This window comes from Pteropus alecto, unplaced genomic scaffold (genome assembly GCF_000325575.1).
Source record: "Pteropus alecto unplaced genomic scaffold, ASM32557v1 scaffold98, whole genome shotgun sequence".
NCBI lineage: Eukaryota > Metazoa > Chordata > Mammalia > Chiroptera > Pteropodidae > Pteropus > Pteropus alecto.
The window spans coordinates 17,551,972-17,577,221 of record NW_006443570.1 but is presented as its reverse complement, the minus strand read 5'-3'; the positions used below and the strand labels follow the sequence as shown (position 1 = coordinate 17,577,221).

General features: G+C 35.6%; 1 protein-coding gene across 2 annotated transcripts in view; it reads right to left on the bottom strand.

Moving 5' to 3' along the window:
- The window catches only part of MYO1D (myosin ID), a 216,891-nt gene that overhangs the window by 147,413 nt on the left and 44,228 nt on the right, over positions 1-25,250 (bottom strand). For both annotated transcript variants that reach the window (XM_025041584.1, XM_025041585.1), the window contains exon 16: positions 17,887-18,094. In XM_025041584.1, the coding sequence (XP_024897352.1) occupies positions 17,887-18,094 (208 nt within the window). The remainder of the gene's footprint in view (positions 1-17,886; positions 18,095-25,250) is intronic.

Sequence of the window (25,250 nt, the reverse complement as noted above, 5' to 3'; positions counted from 1 at the left end):
TGGGAAATTCTATCAAATTCAAATAAACAAATATTGTATATTGGTTCTCAAATGAACAAAGACCAGATTCCAATTAATGTATAGGAAACCAACTCTTGGTTAGATTACTTAGATGAACTAGCTATTCAAACTCATAGGCCAAAGATAATATGATATTATCATTAATGTAGCTTTGGCTTTAACTCAGCAGCTGATAGGTATGCTCCCACTTCTCTTCTTGAGAGAGACTATCTGGCAGATACTCTGTTTCTCCAAAAAGCAGAAAACTCTTGCTTCTTTTTCATACCTCAAAGAATACACTCAGTCATTTACAGAAAACACTGTGTCAGGTTACATTATTATAGCAAATATATATTCCTTCCTTCTTAACCTACATAGGTCACCCCATTGATGTGATCTGCTTTCATCGATAGGTATAAATGCACGTGACCTGAATAGCTTGAAATATGCTTGGGTGGTCAGCCTTGCCCTATAAAGCTTCTGCTATTACCATGAGAAGAACATGCCCTAGGGATCCACTGACTTCAGAAAGATGAGCAACATATGAAGCCAACCTGTACTCAACCCATGGCCTAGGATGGGCTCAGCTAAGACTGACCTAACCTCAGATACATAAGGAAGAAGTAAATTTGACCGTTATACCCATTAAGTTTTAGGGTGGTGTGGTAGTCTGAATAATGCCCGCCCCGACCTCCCCCTCGCCCACAGATATCTACTTCTTAACTCCTGGAACCTATAAATGTTACCTCATATGGCAAAAAAGGACTTTGCAGGCGTGATTAGGTTAAGGATCTTAAAATGAGATTACCCTGGATTATCTCGTAGGATTCTAAATGCAGTCACATATACCCTTAATAAGAGGAAGGCAGTGAGAGATTTGAAGACAGAAGAGGAAAAGGCATTATGACCATAGAGGCAGTGATTGGAGACACATGCCACAGACTTTTGGGAGCTACTAGAAGCTGGAAGAGCAAGGAATGAAAACGACCAGGGGAGTGTGGCCCTGATGATACCTTGATTTTGGCCCAGTGAAACTGATTTCAGACTTCTGGCCTCTGGAACTGTGAGAGAATAAATTTCTTTTGTTTTAAGCCATTAAGTTCGTGATAATTTTTTACAGCAGGCATAGCAAACTAATACAGGTGGTCTGGGGCAAACTGCGGCAGCAGATAACTGATACAAACCCAAGCCAATAATATTAGTATTAATACTATCAATGTTAATAATAATAACAAACACAAGGTACTTATCATGTGCTAAGCACCGTTCAAAGTATGTTGAATATATGAACTCATTTAATACTCACAACCATACTACAAGGTGGGTGCTGTTTTATGTCTCTTTCACAGATGAGGAAACTGAAGCACAGAGAGCCCAAAGGTATCATCCCGTTTAAGTGTCAGCGCTGGGACTAGAACCCAAGTGCCTTACAGTTGCCTGAAGTCAAGAACTATCTGTTGGTTAGGCAGTGATAGAGTCTAGAAATTACATACAAGTTAGCAATTCTTCAACTCTAGCAGAAGAGTTAAAACTTTAAGGTTTCTTTCCCAGCTGGGAATAACTCTTATGCCTACTAATCACTCCATTTGCTTGGTATCATGAAGGTACCTCATTTAAATGCACATGCATAGCTCTTAAGTATCAAATATCTTTGCTTTCATTAAAATAACTAATATAAATTTTATAAGTCCCAAAGGACCTAGTATTGAGTCATGATAATACAATTATACTATTGACAAAATGCTACTCAGTGCCACTGTGTACAGGGCATTTTTCTGGGGCCCTGGGTAGAATACAAAGAAGTATAAGGGCACTGCTTCCCGCAACAATTTATAATCTAGTTGAAGAGAGAAGACCAATGTGCGAAATTAATAGATGATCTAAATTTAAAGCCTATAGAATTACAAAATTCAATGGGAATTTCTGAGCTGAAAACTCTCATAAATCATCTAGCTGAGAGATTCTCTGCCCTGACATTCCATGGTATACCTCATGAAGGACACTCTCACATGCAACACACTCCCATGGGTTGGTTGTGCAATCCTGCTCAAGAAAGCGAGTATAAATTTTATAGAAATAACTTTCAATCAGTTCTTACTTATAAAATAATTATCTTCAGTAGCTTATTATTAGTAACAAATTACTCATAATATACCTCATATCCAACTGTGCTGTTTTACAGATAAAAGAAGCGATGACCTAAAACCTTACACAAACCTAAAACTAAGAGCCGCCAGCTCCCGCCTCCCACTGAAGTTACTGTCTCCGAGAGCCACATACAATTGACAAATGTGTTCTGGTGAAGGAAGTAAAAATGACTTTATTTAGACTGGTGTGGCCAAGAGTGCTTTAGCGAGGAGGTGGAATCTAATATGAAGAATGCTAAAGGCAAGGCAAAGAGTATATATAGAAACATACAGGTGGAAAAGAGAGACAGATACACTGTTTGGGAGTTCGGTGAAAACTCGATGATGCTGTGTAGTGGTATAAAGGAAGATGGAGTTGGTTGGAGCCAGATTCTGGAAGAGTCTGGTCTTAATTCTGTAGGTGAATGAAGAGTTTCTGAACAGAGGAACATCATGAAAACTAAGATTGTGATAATGCAGATGAGGGTCAAGGAGGGAGCCTGGGAGATCACACAGAAGTGGTTTGGGGCAGAGGACCACCACCATCACCACGTTCTGTTGGTTTTCATACTGGAACACCCCTTTACAGTGCATACAATATGACTTCGGTTTTAAAAAGTGTGTGTGTGAGTGTGTGTGTGTGTGAGTATGTGTGTGTGTGTGTTGTGGAGAGAGAGAGAGATAGAGAGAGAGAGAGATAGGGAGAGATAGGGAGAGTTAGAGTTGGACAAAGACTGTAATGATATATTCCACATGTTAATAGTAGTTACCTTTTGGTGGTGAAATGATGGGTGATGTTATTTTATTTTTTTTTATATTTTACAATGAACACACATTAGTTTATAATAAAAACCGTTACTGAAAAATTTTAGATGAAAATAATAATATAGCTGTATGCTATTCCTATGTATAATCCATTTAAGGTACAATAAGCCTGTGAATAAAGTACTTTGTAAACCTGCATTTAAATTGTAAATGCTTGATTGTATTTTCAGTTCCCTAAGGTTATTAGTCACCAACATATTTTCTCTGAGTGTCTGGTTTGAGTGCTTGTATCTACACAAATACAATAAAATCAATTCAGGACAGTAAATATCTTATTTTGAAATTAAATTTTCTTAAAAATACAGACTCTCTTTGTGGTGCTAAATTTGGATAGCGATGTTTGACAACATTAAGCTTTTCTGACAAAAACCACTATATAAAAATAGTCCTAGATTTTCTTTAGTTATGAATAAAGTCCCCTAAAAGTGTGACTCATTGGCTCTTCCTCAGTATACATAATGGGTGTGTGCATGTATGCATGTGCATAGATATTTCTAACAATGTGGTGAAAAAGGAATCATACTAAACATCCTGTTTTGTAACATATATTTTCACTTAACGTTTATCATGAACACTTTTGATATTATTAAATATTTTTTACATCATCATTGTTAATGGCTGCTTAGTTTTCTATTGTATAGATGTACCATAATTTATAGATTTCTTAATATTGTTTCCGAAATTTTCCACTTTTATGAGAAATGTTGAAAAGAAAATTCTTAACAACTAAATTTTAACATAAATTGTTAAAATTTTCCTTAGTTTAAAATTCTAGAAGTACAATTGCTAGATTAGAGGCAAACCTAATTTTTAAATTTTTTAGAAACAAATTGCTGAACTACTCTACAGAAAGTTCTCACCAATTTACTCTTATGCCAGTAGTATACATATTCTCAACACTGTTTATGTCTTGTTTAAAAAAAAAAACCCTGAGTATTTGATAAGTAAAAATATGATTGCTGGTCATTTTTCAGTTCATATTTTTGCTCTATTCTCTAGTGAGGTATTTATTTAATTTCTTTGGAAGTGACTTTTGTATATTAAAGGTATTTATATTCTGTACTTCTGAAATTAAAAAGTTTATAACTATTATGTCTACCCATTAAGAGAAACTGAATGTTCTCTCTATATATACAATAAATATAATGATACATTTCCCAGAACATGTTAAATATTTCTTTTTTTTTGGCTAGCAAAACTTGATAGTCCAAGCAGAATGTGTTTAAATGTGCCATGGCAAAGAATGTGAGCAACTTCCTGATACATTTAGATTTCTTGGTAGTAGTTATAAACATTTACTATAGTAAGAAAAAGAGTAAAATAAACTCCAACAACCGTAGACCTCATACTTAAACCAAATATATTCTATTATATACTTAATTTGGTAAACACAATATATTCTGTCATTCATAAAGTGGCTTAGCTTAATGAAATATGTGGCAAAATCACGGACATTGGAAAAAAGTTTTTAAAAAGTCAGTTTTAAAAATTATCTTTTTTGGGGTGACATTCTACGTTAATGCCAGTGTTGTCACTGCAGTGAATGGCTATCACAATAAAATATTTTCATCATTGCCTTTAATATTTGTTACCTGATTATTTCCAAAAGGATTGGGGGGAAGTTACATAAAAGTTACATGACAATAGAATCACCCAAGTAGGATAAAAGGAGGACAGCTAGGCAATGGGAGCAGGGCTGTAGGTGGGAAGGGAGACAGTCATACTTGAAATCTCAAGCAAGAGTGGTTCCCGGATTTGAGTACAAATCTGAGCCATGAGCTACCTGGCAGCTACAGCAAACGGGAAACTTACTGAGTTACATGGATTTCATTATTTAATAAGGTTGGTAATTAAATATTCCCTGCACCCAAATATGCTTTTTATTTTTAAACAATAATTTCTGTTGAGGAGAAAGACAAATAAATTGCTCAGCAGTGATTCAATGGTATTTTGTTTGACTTAGCTGTGCGCATCTTCAGCTACCTGTGCGATGCAGTCTTCCTCCAGACAAGCTTTTGGTTGTACACCTATTGTAAGATCTTTAACTCTGGGGTAGCAATCCTCACTGAATTGTTCAGAAGTTTCTAATTTAATGCAAACATCTATTCACTGAATCATTTCCCCCTCACTAATTAATTCCTTACAAAGAGTAATCTCTTGAGCTTCCAGTAATTAAAAATGATATGTGCAATGAAAATGTAGCCATGGGTTTTTTTTTGCTTCCTTTCCCCCCCGCCCTACCACCACCTACAGGGGCCAGAAAATGTTGTCATGGAGATAACAGCTGCTGGGTTATGAGTGACAGGTCTCAAGAGAGAAGTGTCTTGGAACGGGAACATCTCAAGTTTAAAAAAAGAAAGCGGTGAGGGAGAAACCAATGCCAGCTCTTTACTAAGCATAGTAGGGAAGCTCAGTTGAAAGGTGCATTTAAGCTAGCAAAGAATAAAAGCACCATTTCCCTCTTTCTTTCATCTACCATAGAAAATGTTTTCCTTCCAAAGGGGAACAGATTTCTTTTAAGCACTTCTCAAACATATGTACATTACTTGGTATAATTACATTTTAAAATTGGGATTCACACTGATGCACCAAATGGTTGCCTTAGTAATGAGATATCACCCAGGCAACGGATTTGCTGCTCTTTCAGGAGGGATCATCTGCTTCCAATTTACAGGGGAGTGGGCTGGGGAAGGGGTGGCAGTAGTTTCCCATTGACAATATATGAGAAGAGATAAATAGGAAACATTGTTTTTGATTTGTTGCTGTTATTTTCCAAATATACTTTTATCTCTTTTATTCATCATTTGAGTGGGAGAAAGAAAAGGGGAGGGGAGAGAGAGAGAGAAAGGGAGAGAGAGGGGCGGGGGTGGATAAAAGAGAGGAGAAAGGATGTTCTGTTGTTCCAATGTTAAATTTTTGCTGAAGCATTTTTACTGTAAAAGGGCTTTGCATGTGTCGATATGTAAATACTAAATTGCATCAGTTATTGGGTTATGTCATAAATCAACAAAATTTCTTCACAATAGTAAAGTCAATGACTTAGTAATGTTATTAATATTATTATAATAGCACTGCTTGGTTACATATGTAGGGGTAAGGCTTCAATGTTCAATAATCATTATGAAATGCCTTGTAGATGATAGACACTCCTCGGTATCCTCATTAAAAATACACCCTTTCCCACACCTATTTTCTTTACCATGCTTTACCAATAAATATTCAGTGTACTTTCTCTCTGGAGCATTCCGGCACCTAGTTTGGTTTTCTTCTCCTGTACTCTGCTTTCATCTTGATTCTCTTTAACATGCTGGTTATCAATAAATCAATGATGTCCTAACTGCCAGATGAAGTGGGCACTTTTCAGTCCTTACTTTGTTGGACGTTTTTATGTTTGATACTGTTGATCATTCCTTCTTACTTGAAATTTGCTACTTCCTTTGCTTCCCTGGCTTATATATCCAACTGCTTGTTGGTCATCTTGATTTGAAGTCTCATAGGCACCTTGAACACACTATGTCTCGAACTATTAATTTTCTCCAAGCACGGTCCTGCTCTGTACCCTCCATCTCTATATGTTAGTGACACCAGCTAGATAGGAACCTAAGCTGGAAACCTAGGAATCGTTGATTCCTGCCTTTCATCAGTCTCCCATCCAAACAACTATCAGGGTCTGCTAATTTTACCACCTAAATATTTCTCAAGTTTCTCCCCATCTCGACTACCACTGCTTTGATTTAAGCCTCCATTAGATTTTCCCAGATTATAGCAAGAGGCTCTTAATTGGCCATGTTGCCTCCAATCTTGTTGATTTCTCATCTCTCCTTGACATAGATTTAAAAATTGAAAACTTCTCTCTCTTAAATCTTTCAATGAGACTTCTACTGAATGTGGTAAGAATGTGGCCGAATAGATAACCCGATAGCCTTGCTGCTGAAGAAATGTAACAGAAATCTCTATGCATAGCTAAGCTCACAAAGTAAAGGATTTACTCAAGCACCATATAAAATTAGGCAAAGTTTAAAATTTTGACAATTCAAATTGTTGATAAGGATGTGGAACAATAAAAACTCATACATTTCAAGATAAGTGTTAAGTGGGTATAATTATTTTGGAAAGTAACTGGGCAATCTTGAGTAAACTTAAAAATGTGCAGACTCTACAACCTAGCATTTGCAATCTGCGGAATATTCCCTAGAGCAACAGGTCTCAAGGTGTGGCCTGGGGAACCCTGGGCATTGTCGAGACTCTTTCAGGGGACCCTCAAGATAAAAACTAATTTTATAATAATACCGGGTTATTTGCCTTTGTAATTCTCATCCTCTCATGAATCTACAGTGGAATTTTCCAGATACCACATCGATGACAATTACTCTGACAGCTAATGGAATATGTGCTGTATATTTTTGAATATTTTAGATTTTTCAAAAGTGAGCTCTTTGAGGTCCTCAAAATTTGAGAATAGCTGCCCCACAGAGACTCATTCACCTGTAGACAAGGAAACATGTATGAAAATGTTCATTATAGCATTACATAGAATGACAAAAAAAATTGAAAAGCTAAGTAATTATTACCAGGAAAATAAATAATTATTTTTTAACAATGAAAGAACATAAGGAAGTAAAAGTAACTAAACTAGAGCTATATTTATGAACATTTAAAAATATGCTGAGTAAAAAAATCAGGCTGTAGAAGACTTTATATAGTATAGCATGGAAGCAGAGTACTATGAGCCATGACAAAAAAAAAAAAGTATAATCAAATCAGAGGCTGACAGCCTTGACTAGCAGTTAATAATGAGCCACCATGACAGAATGGGAGCTTGTTGACCTAGTTGCTTTAAGACAAGTCCAAAGCTAGCTCTTTACATGTTGTTAGATAAATAAGGGAAAGGTTAGTAAATATTTATATACTTGTTATAAAATGCAAGTTAAATCTAAATTTAATTCTGTCATCATAAGTTACACTGCTGTCATGTATGCCTGTTTCTTGATTAACCATATCGCTGTTTTCTAAGAAGGGCAAAGAACTTTCCTGTAACATTGAAAGGGGTGTTCTAGTAATTCCAAGGACTAGGATTATTCTACTTTTATTATGGAAAATGACATTTGTTTGAATATTTTTGTTGCAAACGTTGTTCCCTATATTTCTCATAGGAAGTTTATTTTACTCATTAATGATCTATGGCATCACTATGGCATCAATGATCCAGCCCTAATGAACTCAACCTGTATAAATGATTTATGAAATACTAATTAAGATCTATCCTCCTTGTAAACGTATTTTCAAGTAAAACCTGAATCTAACAGAGTAGTTCTCAGACTTTTTGGTACCTTTTCTTCCAGAAAGCTTTCCTTCCCCAGCTCAGAATAGATGGCTTTTCTCTGCTCCCATCCAAGAGTATCACAATTACTCTACCTCACTGGCTTGAGAGCTAACACATCTCCATCCTGATGGAGTTGTTAGCTTCTTGGTGAAAACTTGTCTTGTCCATTTTTATGCCCCTATTCAGTAATGAATGAACAAATCCGTGTTTATTACTCGTATAAAAATGTCCACGAACACCCTTCTCCTGCACAGCCATGTAGTCCAGTGTTGAAAAGGGCACTTGCTACTTGTTTCTTCTCATGGCATACTGAAAAGACATATAGTCAATGACCATCATTTGATCAAAGGCACATTTTTCTTTATTTATTTCAACACTTAGTCAAGGTCAAACAGCGTATTTTCAACCATAAGCATTCCCCGTGAATAAAGCAATGAGTGGACTGGCATTGGGAGCAACCTTCCTTATCACACAGCAATGCCATAAACTCTCTTCCTGTCATTCAGCTTATGCTATGTTGGTAGCCATCCAAACACACTTTTCCCAACCTTCTCGTGGCTCAAAAGTCCTTTTTTTTTTTTTTTTTTAACTAAAACAAATAAAAATCTCTTCTCCTGGTGCATGTATCTTCAACAAAAAATAGCCATCGATCACTTTTAATTTCTGTACATATGTCAAGAGCTGATTCATACTTTCAACATAGTGTTTCCTTTCAATTTAGTAAAAATATAACTTAGTTCATATACTCAATAGTAAATGACTCGGACATCATTAGATGTCTACCAAGGTCATGTAATAAAGGAATTTTGCCAAACCTCATTCTTCCTTTTCTCTGAGCATGATGCCATCCTCACCTTTGTGGCTGGTTTTATAAACATTTCTTCAATAATGTGAGTCATACCTGTTTTTCCTATAAGGAGTACATTCTGAAGGATGCCACTGTGGATAGTAGTTAAAAGTGTGTCCAGAAGGCTAGACTACTAGGTGCAAATCCCAGTTCTGGTATCTGTGTGGCCTCCGGCAAGGGACTCAGCTACTTTGTTGTTTTAGCTCTCTCTTCTATTAAATGAAAATAGTAACAGATACTCATTCATTGGGTTCTTGTAAAGATTTAGTTAATCTATGTAAAGTGCCCAGAATAGTAGCTGTTACTCAGTAAAGATTAGCTACTATTAGTAGTGTTTTATTTGTTTGTTCTACTTTAAGGGCAAAAGTAATCGATTTTATATGAGATTATTTTGCTTTTAGTCTGAGAAATAGAACACTTGATTGGTTTCACAAAGAAGTCAGTGAGCTTTGTTTGAAAATGATATGAAAGCCCTCATGGCTTCATGCTTCTACTTGACAAAGTTTCACAATAAACAACACATTAGGGAATAGAAGCAAATGAATAACTAAACCAATAAAATCCAATTTTCAGATAATGATTCCATTCACACTTTTTCTTTGGCTGGTTTACAAAATTATCATACTCAGGTCTATATTAACCTTTGAGACTACTTATAATTAATAGTTATGATATTATCCTCAGTTTTAGAATTTCCTATTTTTATTAACTGATTATGCCTTAATGAGTCACTTTTAATCCTTCTTGTGATTGGGGCTATAACATAACCCCAAAATAAGAACATAAAATAGAAATTTAACAAATAAATACAAGAACATACAAATAATATTAACTTATTAATTAGGACAAATCAACCAGGGCAGCCTTTGTGATACGTAAGCTGCCTTTAAAACATACAATTTTTAAGGATGAAGTGATATGTCATTGAAAATCATAACTAACAGGTAAAGACGAGCATGTTCCACTATCAAAGGTGCCTCAGCTCCACAGGCGATAGGAGCTCCATCCCCACCCATCTGTGGACATTTCTATCAAATGGGAATAATGAACACAAACTACATATGAGATAATGTTAAGGCATTATTGTTAATTTCATATGGTATGACAGTGGAATACTAAAGTCTTTAGCTGTAGAAATTATACTGGTATGTAAGGGTGAAATGAGAATACATGTGGAATTTCCTATTAAAAACACCAAACAGAACAAATTGAACAAAACGAACATGTAAAAGCATGAAGTGAGAAAGAGATAAAGAATGGCAAAATGTTGATAATTGTTGAAGCCAGGAGATGGCAACATTGGGATTCATTATAGTATTCTTTCTACTTTTGTGAATATTCACAATTTTTCATAATAAAAATATCAAAATAAGAAAATACACATTTTTTCAATGTATACTTAAAAAATGACTTACACTGGGCTTTCAAAATTTAATAAATTCCAGAAACTAGAGATAGTACATTTAATGTTCTGTGATTATAATGAAATAAAAGTAAAAATTAATAACAAAATTTAAAAATAAAACAAAACATGAACAAAATATACATCACGTGGAAATTATTTTTAAAAAGTTTAAACAACATTTTGGCAAGGAGGAAATCTAAGCATAAAAAATAATTAAATGATAATGTATCAGGTCCTATAGATATAGCAAAAGTAGTTCTCAGAAAAAATTTCATAGTCCATTATTAATAAAAGTGAATTTAAAAAAATGCATGAAGCACCCAACTCTGGAAGTTGGAGAATCTCCTGCTTGTTTCTGTTCTTTATATTCCAAAAAAAGAAGAAATTGATGAAGATAAAAAAGCAAAATTAATAAATCAGAAATAAGAATATGGTAGAATAAACGTATCAGAGACTTGGTTCTTTGAGAAAAAATGGTAAAATGTATCATTAAAGCTGATAAAGAAAAAAGAGTGAGCACAAATTCAATATACAAAATAAGAAATGATAAGAGGAAAGGACTAACGATACAAAGAAAATGAAAAGAAACATATGAGATTACTTTGTTAAATTCTATTTAATTAAATTTGAGAACTTGGATAATTTTCTACAAAAATATAAATGACCAAAACTGATCCTACAAAAGATACAAAATAAAAACAGAACAATTATTATAAAGACCTAGGGATAGTTGTTGAAGAATTATGGTCCAACATGCTCCCCCTCTCTTAAGATGTCTACATAGGGAAATTCATCCTGAACAGATGAACTCCAATGCTATTGAGATTGTTCCATAATATGGAAAAAGAAGGAAAAGTGTCTATGTTATCTTGCTGAGGCAAACATAATATTGATACTGAATTGATTAGAATTCTGTGTTGATAGGTCGAAAGAGAAAAAAATTACATGAGCATTTCGCTACCTAAGAAGTAATTCAACTTACTTCGACATCTATTCTTGATTTTAAAAATACTATTAATATAACTAGAATAGATGGGTATCTCCTTAACATGTTCAAATGTATCTATCTCAATCAGTATCATGCATAAGAAGGAACCCAGAAGCATTCCCATTAAATTCAGGAACATTTCAGGGATGTCCAATATCACCAACTCCAAGAAATTTCACCAGGAGTCTTTGCAACAGTGAGACCCCCCTCCCCATAACATGACTGCCAGTTTGAGGGCAGTATCCCAGGGGAAGTACTTCAATCCTGGCACATGAACAGATTGACATTTTCCCATGAGCCATCTCAAGAGAACACTGGGTCTTACATGCTTCTGTTATTTCCTTTACCAAATATTATACTTGGTTAGCTTAAAACACTGCTGACTGATAAAATCAGGTAGCCCTATTTTTGTATAATAGTCTCACAATATCAGTCTGCTAGTAGAATGCCAACTATTTTTCTGAACTAAAAGACAAAAGATCACTAACTAACCTACAATTTTATCTTGAACTCCACGTAAAATTAGAAACATATAACTTTAGCCCACACTTTGTGCATTTTTATTTTATTAGCTTGAGGCCTTTTCTTCCTTTCTCAGCTTTACATGACATCTTCTTCTCTTTCACATCTTTTCCACACTTTCTTCTCTACTCATTCCTTTGTTCTTCCCTATACTGCTTTTGAGATTGCACCAATTTTGCTATGACCTAACAAACCACCACCATCGTCTAATCGGGAAGCCTCCAGACACGCACAATTAAAATTCTGGAAGCCAAATGACCTAGGAGGCAAATAGATCTGAACACTTATAGCGCAAGGCTTCTATTGTTTCCTCTATGAACATGTCTATAGTTTCACAGAACTACAATAGAAGACTGTCAACTGACTTTAAATTCAGGCTTGAATGTGGACTCCATGTCTCATTGTGTCATGGGCGTTTCAAGCTGCGAGCCACATTTAGGACTGAAATAGAAACTGGAAAACTCATGGCATGGTGTGGAGCAGGTCAAGGGCTAGCATGATTTAATTTCCAAGGGGCTGGCAGCTCTTAGTTGTTCTGGAATTCATGAGCTCTTACTGTGACCTCAGGGTACCCACAAATTGCTTGGAGGAAAATGATTAGACCCTTAAGACATTATTTTGAGAACGAATGTCTATGTTTAGTATCTTCAGTATGTGACATAGAAAGAGCCTTGACCTCTTAACTACACCATGGCACATTGTAAAGGATGATTCCATTCCTAGAACTTGGATCAAAGCTGTGTAATCTGAAATGATCCAAGTATATGACATGGTGACAAATATATATGACGATTAAGTTATCTGTCTATAATCAATTACAAATATCTTTGAGAAAGAACTAATTCCCCCCAAATGAAGATGCAATTCACAAAAGCAACTATTTGTCTTACTGGTGGGTCAAAAAAGCCCCTCTTCAAATCCATCAATGTATTCCAAATTTGTTGTTAATAGCAATAAAAAAGATAAACTTCAACAATACTTCTCCATCTGCCTTTGAGAATCTATCTTTAATATCAATTTATAAACCAATTTTTATCTTGACCTATGATTTCTTAGAATGGGAACATAATTTTAAAACTATACATGTACCAAAAAAATGAAAGAGGTGTTCCATACCCCATTCCTTTTCTAAGACAACAAAAATTTTTAAATTAAATGGGTATAGAATATTAGAGAATCATGATTCTTTCTGACTCAATTGGAACAATATTTTCATTAAAAATCAGTTAGCTGTTAACAACTAGTCAAAGGTTAAAGCTATAGTCTTCTTTTAGGATTTCCCCAACCACACAACAAAAAAGTGTCCTATTTTCTAGGAATTAATGAATATGACACACAGAAGATGAATAATAAAAAGTCCAAAACCAGAAAGGTCCAGGTTGATGAGGAAAAAAAGCTAAAGCAACAAAATCACCTGGAACAGATTTTCTTCACAACACACTTAATAACAATCATTATATACCTCAACTCAGGCCTATGGTTTGGGGCTGTCTGAACTGACTTGACTGATGTCTCAGCACCAACTTGCTTAAAGCTATAATTCTGAAAACTAAGTATTTTCTTCAGTGTTGTCTAGAAATACCACCTCATTTGACATCTCACTCAAATGTGACATAAGAAACACACACACAATCTCAAATGTAGAAGGTATGTGGATAAATGAAGCGATTGTGTATGATGGAAGGAAGAGAAGAATGCCCTTAGCTACACCAATTCGTTTCTTTTAATTTAATGATGCAAAGATGTGTAGACTACAACTGCAGCTTTTTATATCTTTTTTCAATTTTTCAATGTTCAGGCAAAACATTCAGGCTTTAGGTCATTCAGAAAGGGTGCTTAGAAGAATAAAAATATCCAGTGCTTCAGTGAGATAAGCTCTCTCATGCATTAGTTGATGGGAGCATAAATTGGTACAATTTTTCTGGAAACCAGGTGATAATGACGATAGAAAATCTGAATGGTGCCACCTTTTTAAGCCAACACTTTCATATCTGTGACTACTAGTGAGCGTGTATTTATTGATTTTTTGGATTGCCTTGTCTGTTATTTGTTTTCCATATTTTTGACCCATTTTTCTATTGGGTTGTTTGTCTTTTCCTTCTGAATCTGTGGGAGCTAGTTGTATATAATATGCATTAATTTCATGTATTGCCATTATTTTTTCCTGGGCTATCATTTGTTATTTGACTCACTTCATGATATACTCTTCAAGGTGAAATTTTTCACTTACTATAATGAAATATGTCTTACTTTTTTCTTTAAAACTTTTGGATTTCTTCAAAAAATTTATAGGTCTGGGATTTATTTTTGTACACAAAACACTGTTTTGTTCCAGGTAAATAACCAGTTGTTCTAATTCTGTTTAATAAAAAATTCCCCCCTCTCCCCCAGCCAAATTGAAATTCTACCTTCGCCTACTATTAAATCCCCATAAATGCTTGAATCTATTTCAGGACTCACTATTTTATTCCACAGCCAATCTCTAGGCCAATAACATACTGTGTTTATTATGGTACAGCATAATAGGTTTTAACATTTGAGAACCTTGCTTTTAGTGTATTTTTATACCTTTTCTGTGTCTTAATAAAGATTTAATGGCAAGCTGGAAGAGGGAGAATCAGGATGTTGACTAAAACCAGAACCTCCACAATTGATCGTTCTTAAAAGAATAAACAGAACTGTGGCAAAACAGTTCACTTATATTGTGTGCAGAAATGTGAACTGTTAATATCTATTATGATTACAAACATGTATATTTGAATCAATAATTTTGCTCCTAGGAATCCAGTGCATGGAAACGAAGGCACCAGTATGGAAGGGTATGTGTACGAGAAAGTCTACTAACATTATGGGAAGATTGTTGTGGGGAGATATCCAGAAAAGAGTCAATAATGCAGGCCCGAGACTGCTATCCTTAGGCCTGCATGCAAGGTTGGTTGGCCCTTGGCTGGTATCTGGGAACTTGGCTAGTAAACAGTTCCCCACACTGATATAAAACTTTCCCTAAATAGAGTGGTTCAATGTGCTTAAACTGCTTGTACAAACAATGTGGTTTATGCCGACTACCTGATTTCCTTCTGTGAGTCTGGAATTTTGGTACATGCTAAGTAGAGAGTGCCTACAGGACCAGCCTCCAATAAAAACTTGGGGCACTGAATCTCTAACGAGCTTCCCTTGGCACGTGTCGTAACTCATTGCTGAAGGAATTAAGTGTGTCCTGTGCAGCTCCACTGGGAGAAGGCTCCTGGAAGCTTGCTCCTGGTTTCCTTTAGCTTTCACCCCACATGCCCTTTATCTTTGCTGATTTTTGCTTTGAATTCTTTCAGCGTAATACATTTGACTCATGAGAGTCCTACGAGTCCTTGTAGTGAATCAGTGAAACTGGAGGTGGTCTTGGGGACCCTGACTCAGGAGGTAAAGGGAGATGTGGGCAGAGAAGGTAAATGTGGGAAAAACACTAATAAAATATTGTAGAAAAAAGAGAAAGGTACATATAAAAAATTATAGGCAATATCCCGCATGGACTATGATCTCATTTATCTTATAGTACATATATTTGCACACATGCATAGAAGGATACCAGACACCACTGTGTTAATAGTGTTACCTCTGGATGGTGATTTTCCACAATTTCCTTTATACTTTTCTGTATGGTGTGAACTTGTTTTTACAATGAGCATACTTTAATTATATGAGCAGAAAATAAAGCTATTTTTTTTAATTTAAAAAAAGGAAATAAAAATTGATTGTTGATGATTCTTGTTGAAAATAGCATCCCCGATGCTACCTCTCCTAACTTCCTATTAAATCCCTATAAGGATACACACATCACGCGGAGAGTTAGGTGACCAATGGCCTATCCCCAGAGGCTGACAGAAATTTCCACCAATTTTATATGGAGTTGTCTAAAGAACATACTAAGTAGATCACATATATTAAATCCCAGAATAGTCTGTCTGAGAGTTGGGAGGAAGATCCTTATTCCCTCTCTGTTGCGTTATAGTTAAGAAATGCAAGATCTACATCACAGACAAGACTGGACAGCTTTCTCTCCATGACATGGTGATGGTTTTTGAAGAAGCCATCCCTTTTCTTAAAATTTCTCTGAGAAACTTTAGAAAGAAAGCAGAGGTGCTGTAAAGAGGACTGAGAAATGAAGAGCCCTAGTAGGAGTGTATACCTGGAATTATAATTTTTTATATAAGTGTTGGGCTCTGGGGTTGGGAGGGGGAGGAGTGGGTCCTATCTATGGCTAGCAGAGCTGCAATAGACTGAAGTCTGGGTCACTGACAAGTGTGCGAGACGTGAATAAACTAGATTTAAGAGGAATCTATCAGCCACCAACCGGACAGAAATTGAGATCAGGGCAGGGTGACTCTACAGTTTATTATCCATACTGGAACACTTTTGAGAAGAAAGGGATACTACTAATAGTTACAAGAGACAACAGTCATAAACTAGAACTGTCTCAAGCAAAGTGAGAGCTATGGTCTCCCTGGTTCAGGGCCAAAGCCTGGACCTAAGTCGATTTCTTGGATAGGTATAAAGAAGAAAAAGTATCAGATCTGCAAAACAACAACAATGAAAACACCACTGGTAAATAACTGCAGAACAGATGTATGAAAATAGTTTACTATGGCAGACAGAAAACAGAGATCCAAACATGTAAATTTACCAGCAATCTTGAGAAAGAAAACAGAAACGAATAAAAGCAATATAAAAACACAATTAATAGAAGGACAGTGTTTTAGGAAGCAACAGAATTTAGTATTTCACTTCAAAAGTTTTCTGAGTTCTAGGCAAAACAAATGAGAGGACAACACTTAAAAACACCTTGGCAACTGGGAAGAGAAAATTTTCATTATTTGCATGAGATAGAATCATTTACCCAGAAAAACTAACAGAAGCAACAAATATGAATCAAGAAAGGTTTAATTCTGGATTCAGACAAACCAACATAACCCAATATTATTTCTTTGTACCAACACTGCCATGTAGAAAATGTAATAAAAAATTCACAGCAGTAACAAAAACAGTATCTAGGAATTAACTGTGAATTCACATGGCGTCTCTAAGTCTAAAGGTCAAAGAAATGATTTATATAAGCTTATTCTATACTCTTAAGACGATTTAATATTGTAAAAATGTTAATCCTTTCAAATTCATCTATAAATTCAATGCAATCTTAATAAAAAGTGTAGTTGAATTTAATGAACACAATAAACATACATTAAAATTTATATTGAAGAATAAAGGTCTAATGTATAGGTTAATCAACTTGAATAAAGAAAAGTAGAGAAGATGGATTTATCCTACCACATACTAAGACATACTATAATAAAAACTGTGTGGCATTGGTATAGCAACAGGAAGGTATAAAAATGGAACAGAATAGAGCACTCAGAAACAGACTATATATATTTAACACATAATAAAAAAATCAATGGGAAAAGAACAGATTGTTTAGTACAAGGTTATAGAGAAAACATGAGCTAACCATATAGAAGAAAATGAAATTGGACTTCTATATAAAACCACATACGCAGGCAGATTTTAAATGGATTCAAGACCTAAATGTGAAAAGTAAAACTATACAATTCATAGAAGAAAATATAGGATAGTACCTTTGTGACCTAGACACAAGGAAAGCCCTCTTAAACAAAATTTTAAAGCGCAAAATGTAAGGCAAAATATTGAAGAATTTGATTATGTTGAAATTAAAGATTCTCTTCAACAAAGCATATTATAAAAACTATACCATTGTGAACTTTTTTGAATCAAAGAAAACATTCAATGAAATTTTAAAAACAAAACCAAGGCCTTATCCGTATCTATAAAATATAAAATTACCTTTTGTAGAAAGAGAACGATCCTTACGAGCATCTGAGCACGAAGTTCTTCCAAAGTAAACAATGTTCGGGGTGTTCTAATGAAAATTTTGGTTTTCCCATAAGCTACATCGTCCTGAAAACCACAATGTTCAATCAGTTTCTTGACAGCCTCTTTGTCTGATGAGAGGTCATGGTTGGGCCAGGTGAATTCGGAGATCATCTTGTACCTGGGTAAAAAAAAATAGGGCACAGATTAAGGGAGAAAAACCATATAGTCTCAGTAGATGCAAAAAAAACCTATTCCATAAAATTCAAAATGCTTTATAGAAAGACAAAAAAAAAACAAACAAACAACTTCTTAGCAAACTAGGAATAGAAATCAATTTCATAGCCTGACGTAAGATGTGGAAAAAGTCTTCAATAAGACACAACACTCTTTTATGGTAACAACTCTTACTAAATTAGGGATAGAAGGGTACTTCCTTAATGTAATAAATGCTATTTACTAAAAACTTACAGTAAATACCATTTGTAAGGACGCATTCACTTTACAAACAGAAACAAAACAAGGATGCTCCCATCATGGGTTTTCTAGCTAGTATAAAGAAACCAATAAACTGGTAAGTGATTGCAGAAAACACAAAACTAACAATACTTATGAACAATATATTTGCTTCAAAGAAAATCAAGCATATTGTCAGATAAACTATTACTCCTAAAAGAAAACTAAGCAGTGTTCTGCATAAAAGATGAATTCACAAAAATCAATTGTCTTGCTACATACAAGCAGCCAACAATTCTCTGCCATGTAGGCCTCTCATAGGGCAGTTCACTACCCACCAGGTTCATGAGAGTGTGAGCGTGACACAGAAGCCACAGAGTCACAGCCTTTTGGAGCCGAATCTCACATGTGATAACCCACCACTTCTGCCATTTTCCATTTTGCTAAAGCAAATCACCAGACTCCCAAGAGGAGGATTACACAGGGTGAATACCAGGAGGTGGGGATCACTGAGACCAGCTTAGAAGGCTGCCTACCACAGTGCTTCCCCATCCTGCACCCCCTGCCTGGCGCGAAGTTGTTCAATACATGTACTGCTGTTCATATATTGCATCTGAATTTTAAGTCGTGAGAAAAGCTTGCCTCACATCGGGTTACAGAGAACTCACCTGTGTGTTCTTCTAGTACTTGCATGTTTTTATTTTTTTTACATTTAGATCCCTAATCCATTTGGAGTTTATTTTGATATATGGTATGAGGTATGGATCCAATTTTACCTTTGACAAAAGGCTATTTCCAACACTACTTACCAAAAAGTCCTTCCTTCCTGTGATTCAATTTGCCATTTTTTATCATATACTAAATTTTCCTATGTATGCCAGTTCGTTTCTGGGCTTCCTGGTCTGTTTCGCTGCACTATCTGTGCATCAGTACCACATGGTTTTAATTATACATGGTACAAGTATATTTTAACATCTGGTGGTCTCTCCCAATTCTTTTTTATAGAATTTATATAGAATTTATATATAGAATATACATATATATATATATATATATATATATTCTTGCATATATATTTTTCCATATGAACTTTAAAATCAACTTACATTATTCCAGGAAAAAACAATCACAAAACAAAACAAAACAAAAACAACCAAATCCTTGCTGGTATTACTACTGGATTCTCTCATTAAATTCATTACATCTATCTATGATGTTGAGTTGTCTTATCAAATAACAAATGATATCTATCTTTCTCAAGTCTCCTTTTGTGTCTTTAGGAGTCTTTAAGTTTTTCTCATATGGTTTTCCACATTTCTGGTTAAGATAACCAGTGGCATCTGATCCCTTCTTCTTGACATTTCTCTTTTTTCCCAGCTTCTATCTTAGCTCCCATTACAGCATGTTTTTGCTGACTTTCTTTAGTCTCTTTGGATATTTTTTCCCTCAATCTCATTTTCTGGCTACTGTTCCTTCATTACTAGATCCCTAAATGTTGGGTTTCCCCAGGGCTCACTCATATCAGGCCCTCTTCTCTCTACGTGCACCCTTCCCCGCATTACCTCATCTATTCCATCTGCTTTCTTTTTCAATGCATGAATTGATTATCCTTAGCCGCCCGCCTCAGTTCTGAGCTCCAGACTCATTTATCTAACGCCTACATAGGCCCTGAAGGCATCTTAACCTTCTCCTTCAGTCTTTGCCACCTTAATGCTCTCAGTTACTAAAGCCAGAAGTCTGGGAATCATTTTTGATCCTCTCTTCTCTATCGTTCCTCCTAATCCATCATTAAGTCCTATTGGCTTTACCTCCAAAATATATTTAACATTCAACTAGTCTCACCTTTACTACCACAATCCTAATCCAAGCCACCATCCTGTTTACTACCATAGACTCCTAAATGGTTTTCCACTTCCTCTCTAATCCCTTCTGCAGAAGTACTTTTCTAAAAAGCTTTACTTCATTTTTATCTTTTACTGCTCTCGTCCTTCATTACTATACACCAATCACACTGGCCTTCTTTAGGATTGTATAATGTGTGTTGCCTTTTTCTTGCTTTAGAGTCTTTGCATATGCTGCTCCCATTGCCTGGACTGCTTTAAAATCTGTTCATTGAAAATCTGGCTCCTTCTCATCCTTTAGTCTTTCCTTGATTTTCCTTCATCAACCATCAACCCTCACACTCATTATCCTTCTCTAAGGCAGCCAGTTGGGTTTTTTCCTGATACCATTCATCATAATTCGTAATCATATTGATTTGTGGATTTATCTTTTTAATGTCAGATTCTTTCACTAGTGTGTGGGTTTATCTGCTTAATGTCAGTTTCCCTCTCTCGTCTGTGGGTTCCACGAAGGCAGGGACTTTGTTTTGTTCCCTACTATATATTATGTTGCTTGCCATACAATGAAGAAATACATATTTGTTGAATGAAAGAATTGAAGAAAATACATTTAAAGACCTACTTGCTTGCCACAGAGACAAACAGAAACAAAATGACACAGTTCTAATATGAAGAGAGAGATCCTATTACATATGTCATGTGAAAAAGAATAAGAAACCTTCCAAATTTGTTAAATAACAAACGTAAGAGTCAACATTTGGGCCATGATATAGTAGTAATGGTATATATTTGAAGTTTAGGCATACTGCAGAAAATGGTATATACTTGAAGTCTGGCCATTCTACTGTCACACTGCTCAGCTAACACATCAGGGTAAAGGCGTTCTTCTTTTCTTCCCGATGGTAAGGGGCACGACCCCAGCAAACCAGCATCCCAGACTTGCAAATTAAAAAGATGAATTTATCTGCTTTCTGACAACTAGTTTTACCTCCCTGAAAGACTAGCAGCTTTTAAGGTTCTTAAAATCCTTCTCTCTCTCTCTTGCAATAAAAGAATGAAAATTAAAAAAAGGTGGCAAGTAAAAATTTAGGTTCAACTAGCTTACATAAAAAATCTGCAGAATCTCAAAGCAAAACTTCAGTGTAGAAAATGGTACTTTTTCTCCTGCCATCACTGGAAACATTAGTCTAATGTCCTACACATCTTTTATGCCACCCCATGTCCTGCTGTTAATTAGTTTGGTTAGTATGACAATAAAGTAAAATGTCAATTTCTCAATTTGAACAAACTCATTTTATGAAAAGCAGAAGATAAACACGGCCTGTAGAGTACAAATAGGTGGTTTACCCAGATGTGTATCCCACCATCTTATCCAACACTCTTCCCAGGTGAATCTAGGGAAGAGCTAGACTTAAATAATCAGCAGTTAGACTGACTTTAGTCTTTTCACTATTCTGTTTTTTAGGGTAATTTAAAACATTTATTGTGATTATTAACATGTTTCAAATTTTTCAACTTCTTATTTTATATTTTCTGTCAGGTGTGCTTTCCAATTGTTGATTTTCACCCTGTTTTCTCTTGCATGGACTGACTTTTCTTTATTCCATTTTATTTTCTCCTTTGACTTGAAAGCCATACATTCAATTGTGAGGCAATGCAGTGTTCAATTGTAGGCTCGGAAGCCAATGGCCTGAGTTCAAATACGGCTCCACCAGTACTTGGAGCATGTGTACATCCAGCTATGTGGATATGTGGGCCTTTGTTGGCCTCTAATAAGGTGGCTATCCTTGCTTCCTGGGTCTTGACCATTATGTCTATGATGTTTCCCTTGCAGCTGCTTAGCTGGTTACTTTTCCTGGCCATTATGGCAACCTCACAGTGCTACGGCTGTGGCGAACTCCAGCACGGCAGCTGGGATGGCTTCCTGAATGGCAGCTCAAGCCTCACAAGGCAGTCTTTCCTTAAAACTGCAACCCTGGCTTACTTCTGCATCTTCCTATCTGCCTTGCATCATTATTAGGAGTGACTCACATTTTCAAGGTTCACTGAGAATCTCCTTTTGATTCCACAGTGTGGCTGTGCATTTACTTGATTTTAAATACACACGTTTTATATTACATGAGTATGTTTTGGAGTGGGACTGGGAAATTTAAGCTTGCGCAATTAAGACCATCACATTTAAAATTCATTGGTTCTTTTTAATCTGTTCTCTTTTGTTGTTACAATGAGTATTAAGAAACATAATCCAATCCTTACAGCATGTTGTCCATGCCAAAAAGCACATCAAAACATTCTGAGTTGAAAGTAAAATAGGTCTAAAACGGGTTAAAGGCAGGTAAAGATATACATTTGCAAAATTCTTTGTCTCCCTCCCCAAATCAAGCTTGCTTATTGTCTTACTTTTCAACTATTCTCCATGGCTTCCACTTTGTCTCATGGTAATACATTTTTAGTTAGATAAATGCATATTTTAGATAAATATACTTTTAATTTAGCCTGATCCTATAGTTACCCATTCCCACCCTGCTTATTCTAATATTTAACTTCTGCTGATTTTTTATAGATGACAACACAAAAACAAATTCTGTGATTGAGCAACTGGTAGAGTTCTAAGAGCAATAACAAGAAACTAGCAATCTTTCCATTAATATAACTTGATACTGTTTGAAATCAAGACTCAGAATGAACACATCTCTACTTGTGAAAGCATTCCTAATATATAGCTTCAATAAAAAAAAGAAAAAACAAATTTAAAGAATAGTGAGATTTTAATAAGGAAAAAGTCTTTTTTGAGTATAACCTTTTGATCAATATGAAATTAAATTTCAATTTTCCAGGCTATTATGCTATAAAGTTAATTCATTCCAAGAGTCTTCATTTAGTGTACTCCCTTTCACTTCTACACACAGTAGTTGAACACTGCTGGAGAAAAACAGATGATGCTGGGTGGTCTCACCATACATTTAATAACCTCAAATCTCAAATGGGCACACAGATCTTCCTGGCAGCAATCTTACTATACAAATCTATGCTTTCTCGCTCTTCAAAATGAATATTCTCACTTCCCCTCACACCTCCTATACCACCTCTCCTAATCCTCTCTCTCAGCTCATGACCTTGCCTTATACTATATTGAAGAAATAGAAGTAATCAGATAAAAACATCTTCTTTGCCATCAGCTGACCTTGAGCCTTCCTGCATCTGTATATATATTATCTGGCTTTCTCCTGTTGCTATGGGTGGAGTGTCTCTGCTCCTATCCTGACAAACCTTCGAACTTTTGCTTTGGATTCCATCCCTTGCCTTCTCAAGGATGTTATTATTACAATTATCTCCCTCCCTCCTTCATCGCTGGTTTCTCTCTCTGTTCTGAATCATCCCCACCTGCATACGAACACTTTCTGGCATCTCCAGTGCTGCTTCCATTTTTCTCTGCTCTTATTCACAGCACAAATTCTTGAGTTGTCCATAGGCATCCGGCTCCTTACTTCACTTTCCCATCCTGCTCAAATTGGGCTCTGCCCAGCTCTTTCTCCTTTGACTTCTATGTTGCCAAATTTAACAGTTAAGCTTCAACTGTTATCTTACTTGATTGCACAGCAACATTTGATATGGTATCTGTACTTTTCTTCTTGAAATGCCTCTTCTCTTGACTTCTGTGACATAACTCTTTTCTGGTATTTCTTCTACTTCACTGTTTGCTCCGTCTCTTTGCTGGTTCCTTCACATCAGACCACAAATCTAAATGTTGGCATGGACTTCCTCTTCTCCTTTATCTAGTTCCAAGACTTTATAAATCATCTATTTTCTAATCACAAAAAAATCTCTATATCCAGCATGTTCTTCTTCCAGGAACTCCAGATATGTATACCTAATAATAGCTTACTTAGTATTTCTACCTAGCTGTTTAGTAGGCATTTCAAACCTAACACAATCAAGAATAAACCTTGATTCCATCTTTGCCCCTGTTCCATGCCCTCCTCCTCATACTTCTCTTACCCAATCTTCCCTATCTCAGCAAATGATATCATGCTTACCTGGATGCTCAAGCCAAAATCTACTTGACATCCTTCGTTCCTCTCAATTCCCCTCTCATCTAGCCAATCCTTGAAGTCTTGTCCTTTCCCCCAAAATATATCCTGAATCTGTCTACTCTCTAGGATCTATAATAATCCCTTGTTCAAAACGCTATCATTAAGCCACCTCTCCTGGACTCCTGCAAGAGCATCCCTGAACGTTGTCTTGTTTTCTATTCACTTAGCAATCACGGTGATCTCTTAAAACATCCATAAGATTGCACTGCTCCCTGCTTAAAATCCACCGATTTAATGAAAATTTAAATAATTTAGTCTCGATTACAAAGTTTAACATGATCTGGTCCCTCTCCACCTCTCTGATCTCATTTCACGCGACTCCCCTGTCACTGAGCATCCTCCAACCACACTGGACAACATTTAGGACCTAGAACACCACATTTATTCCTGCGGTAGAGCCTTTTCCCTATTCCTTTTGCCCCTCCTGCTCTTTTCTCTGATCTTTGAATGGCTGGTCGCTTCCTGTCATTATTATCTCCTCAAGACTCTTCTTATCATCCAATATTTTATGTATTTATTTATTCGTATTTTTTTTTTGGAATCTGTAGTGTAGAATACAGGAAATGTTCAATAAATATTTTAAAATAAATACAGATGGAATTTAAAACATTAGTCTTATAAATCCCAGTCGTCAACTATCATTATCACAAAAAACAATAAATAGCAATATCTTACATTAATTGAGTGATTATTTTATACCAGGTACTATTTTAAGTGCTTATTATATATTATCTCATTTAATCCTCCAGCAAACCCACAAAGCAGTCACTATTATTACCCCCATTTTAAAATGAGGAAACTGAGGCATGGAAAGATTATGTGATTTGCCCAAGGTTACAAAGTTATGAAATGGCAAAGCCAGGATTCAAGCCAGGTTGACTAATTTTGGGGCCTCCATGGTTGTTTAATATTTTATTATTATACAGTTGACACTTAAACAACATGG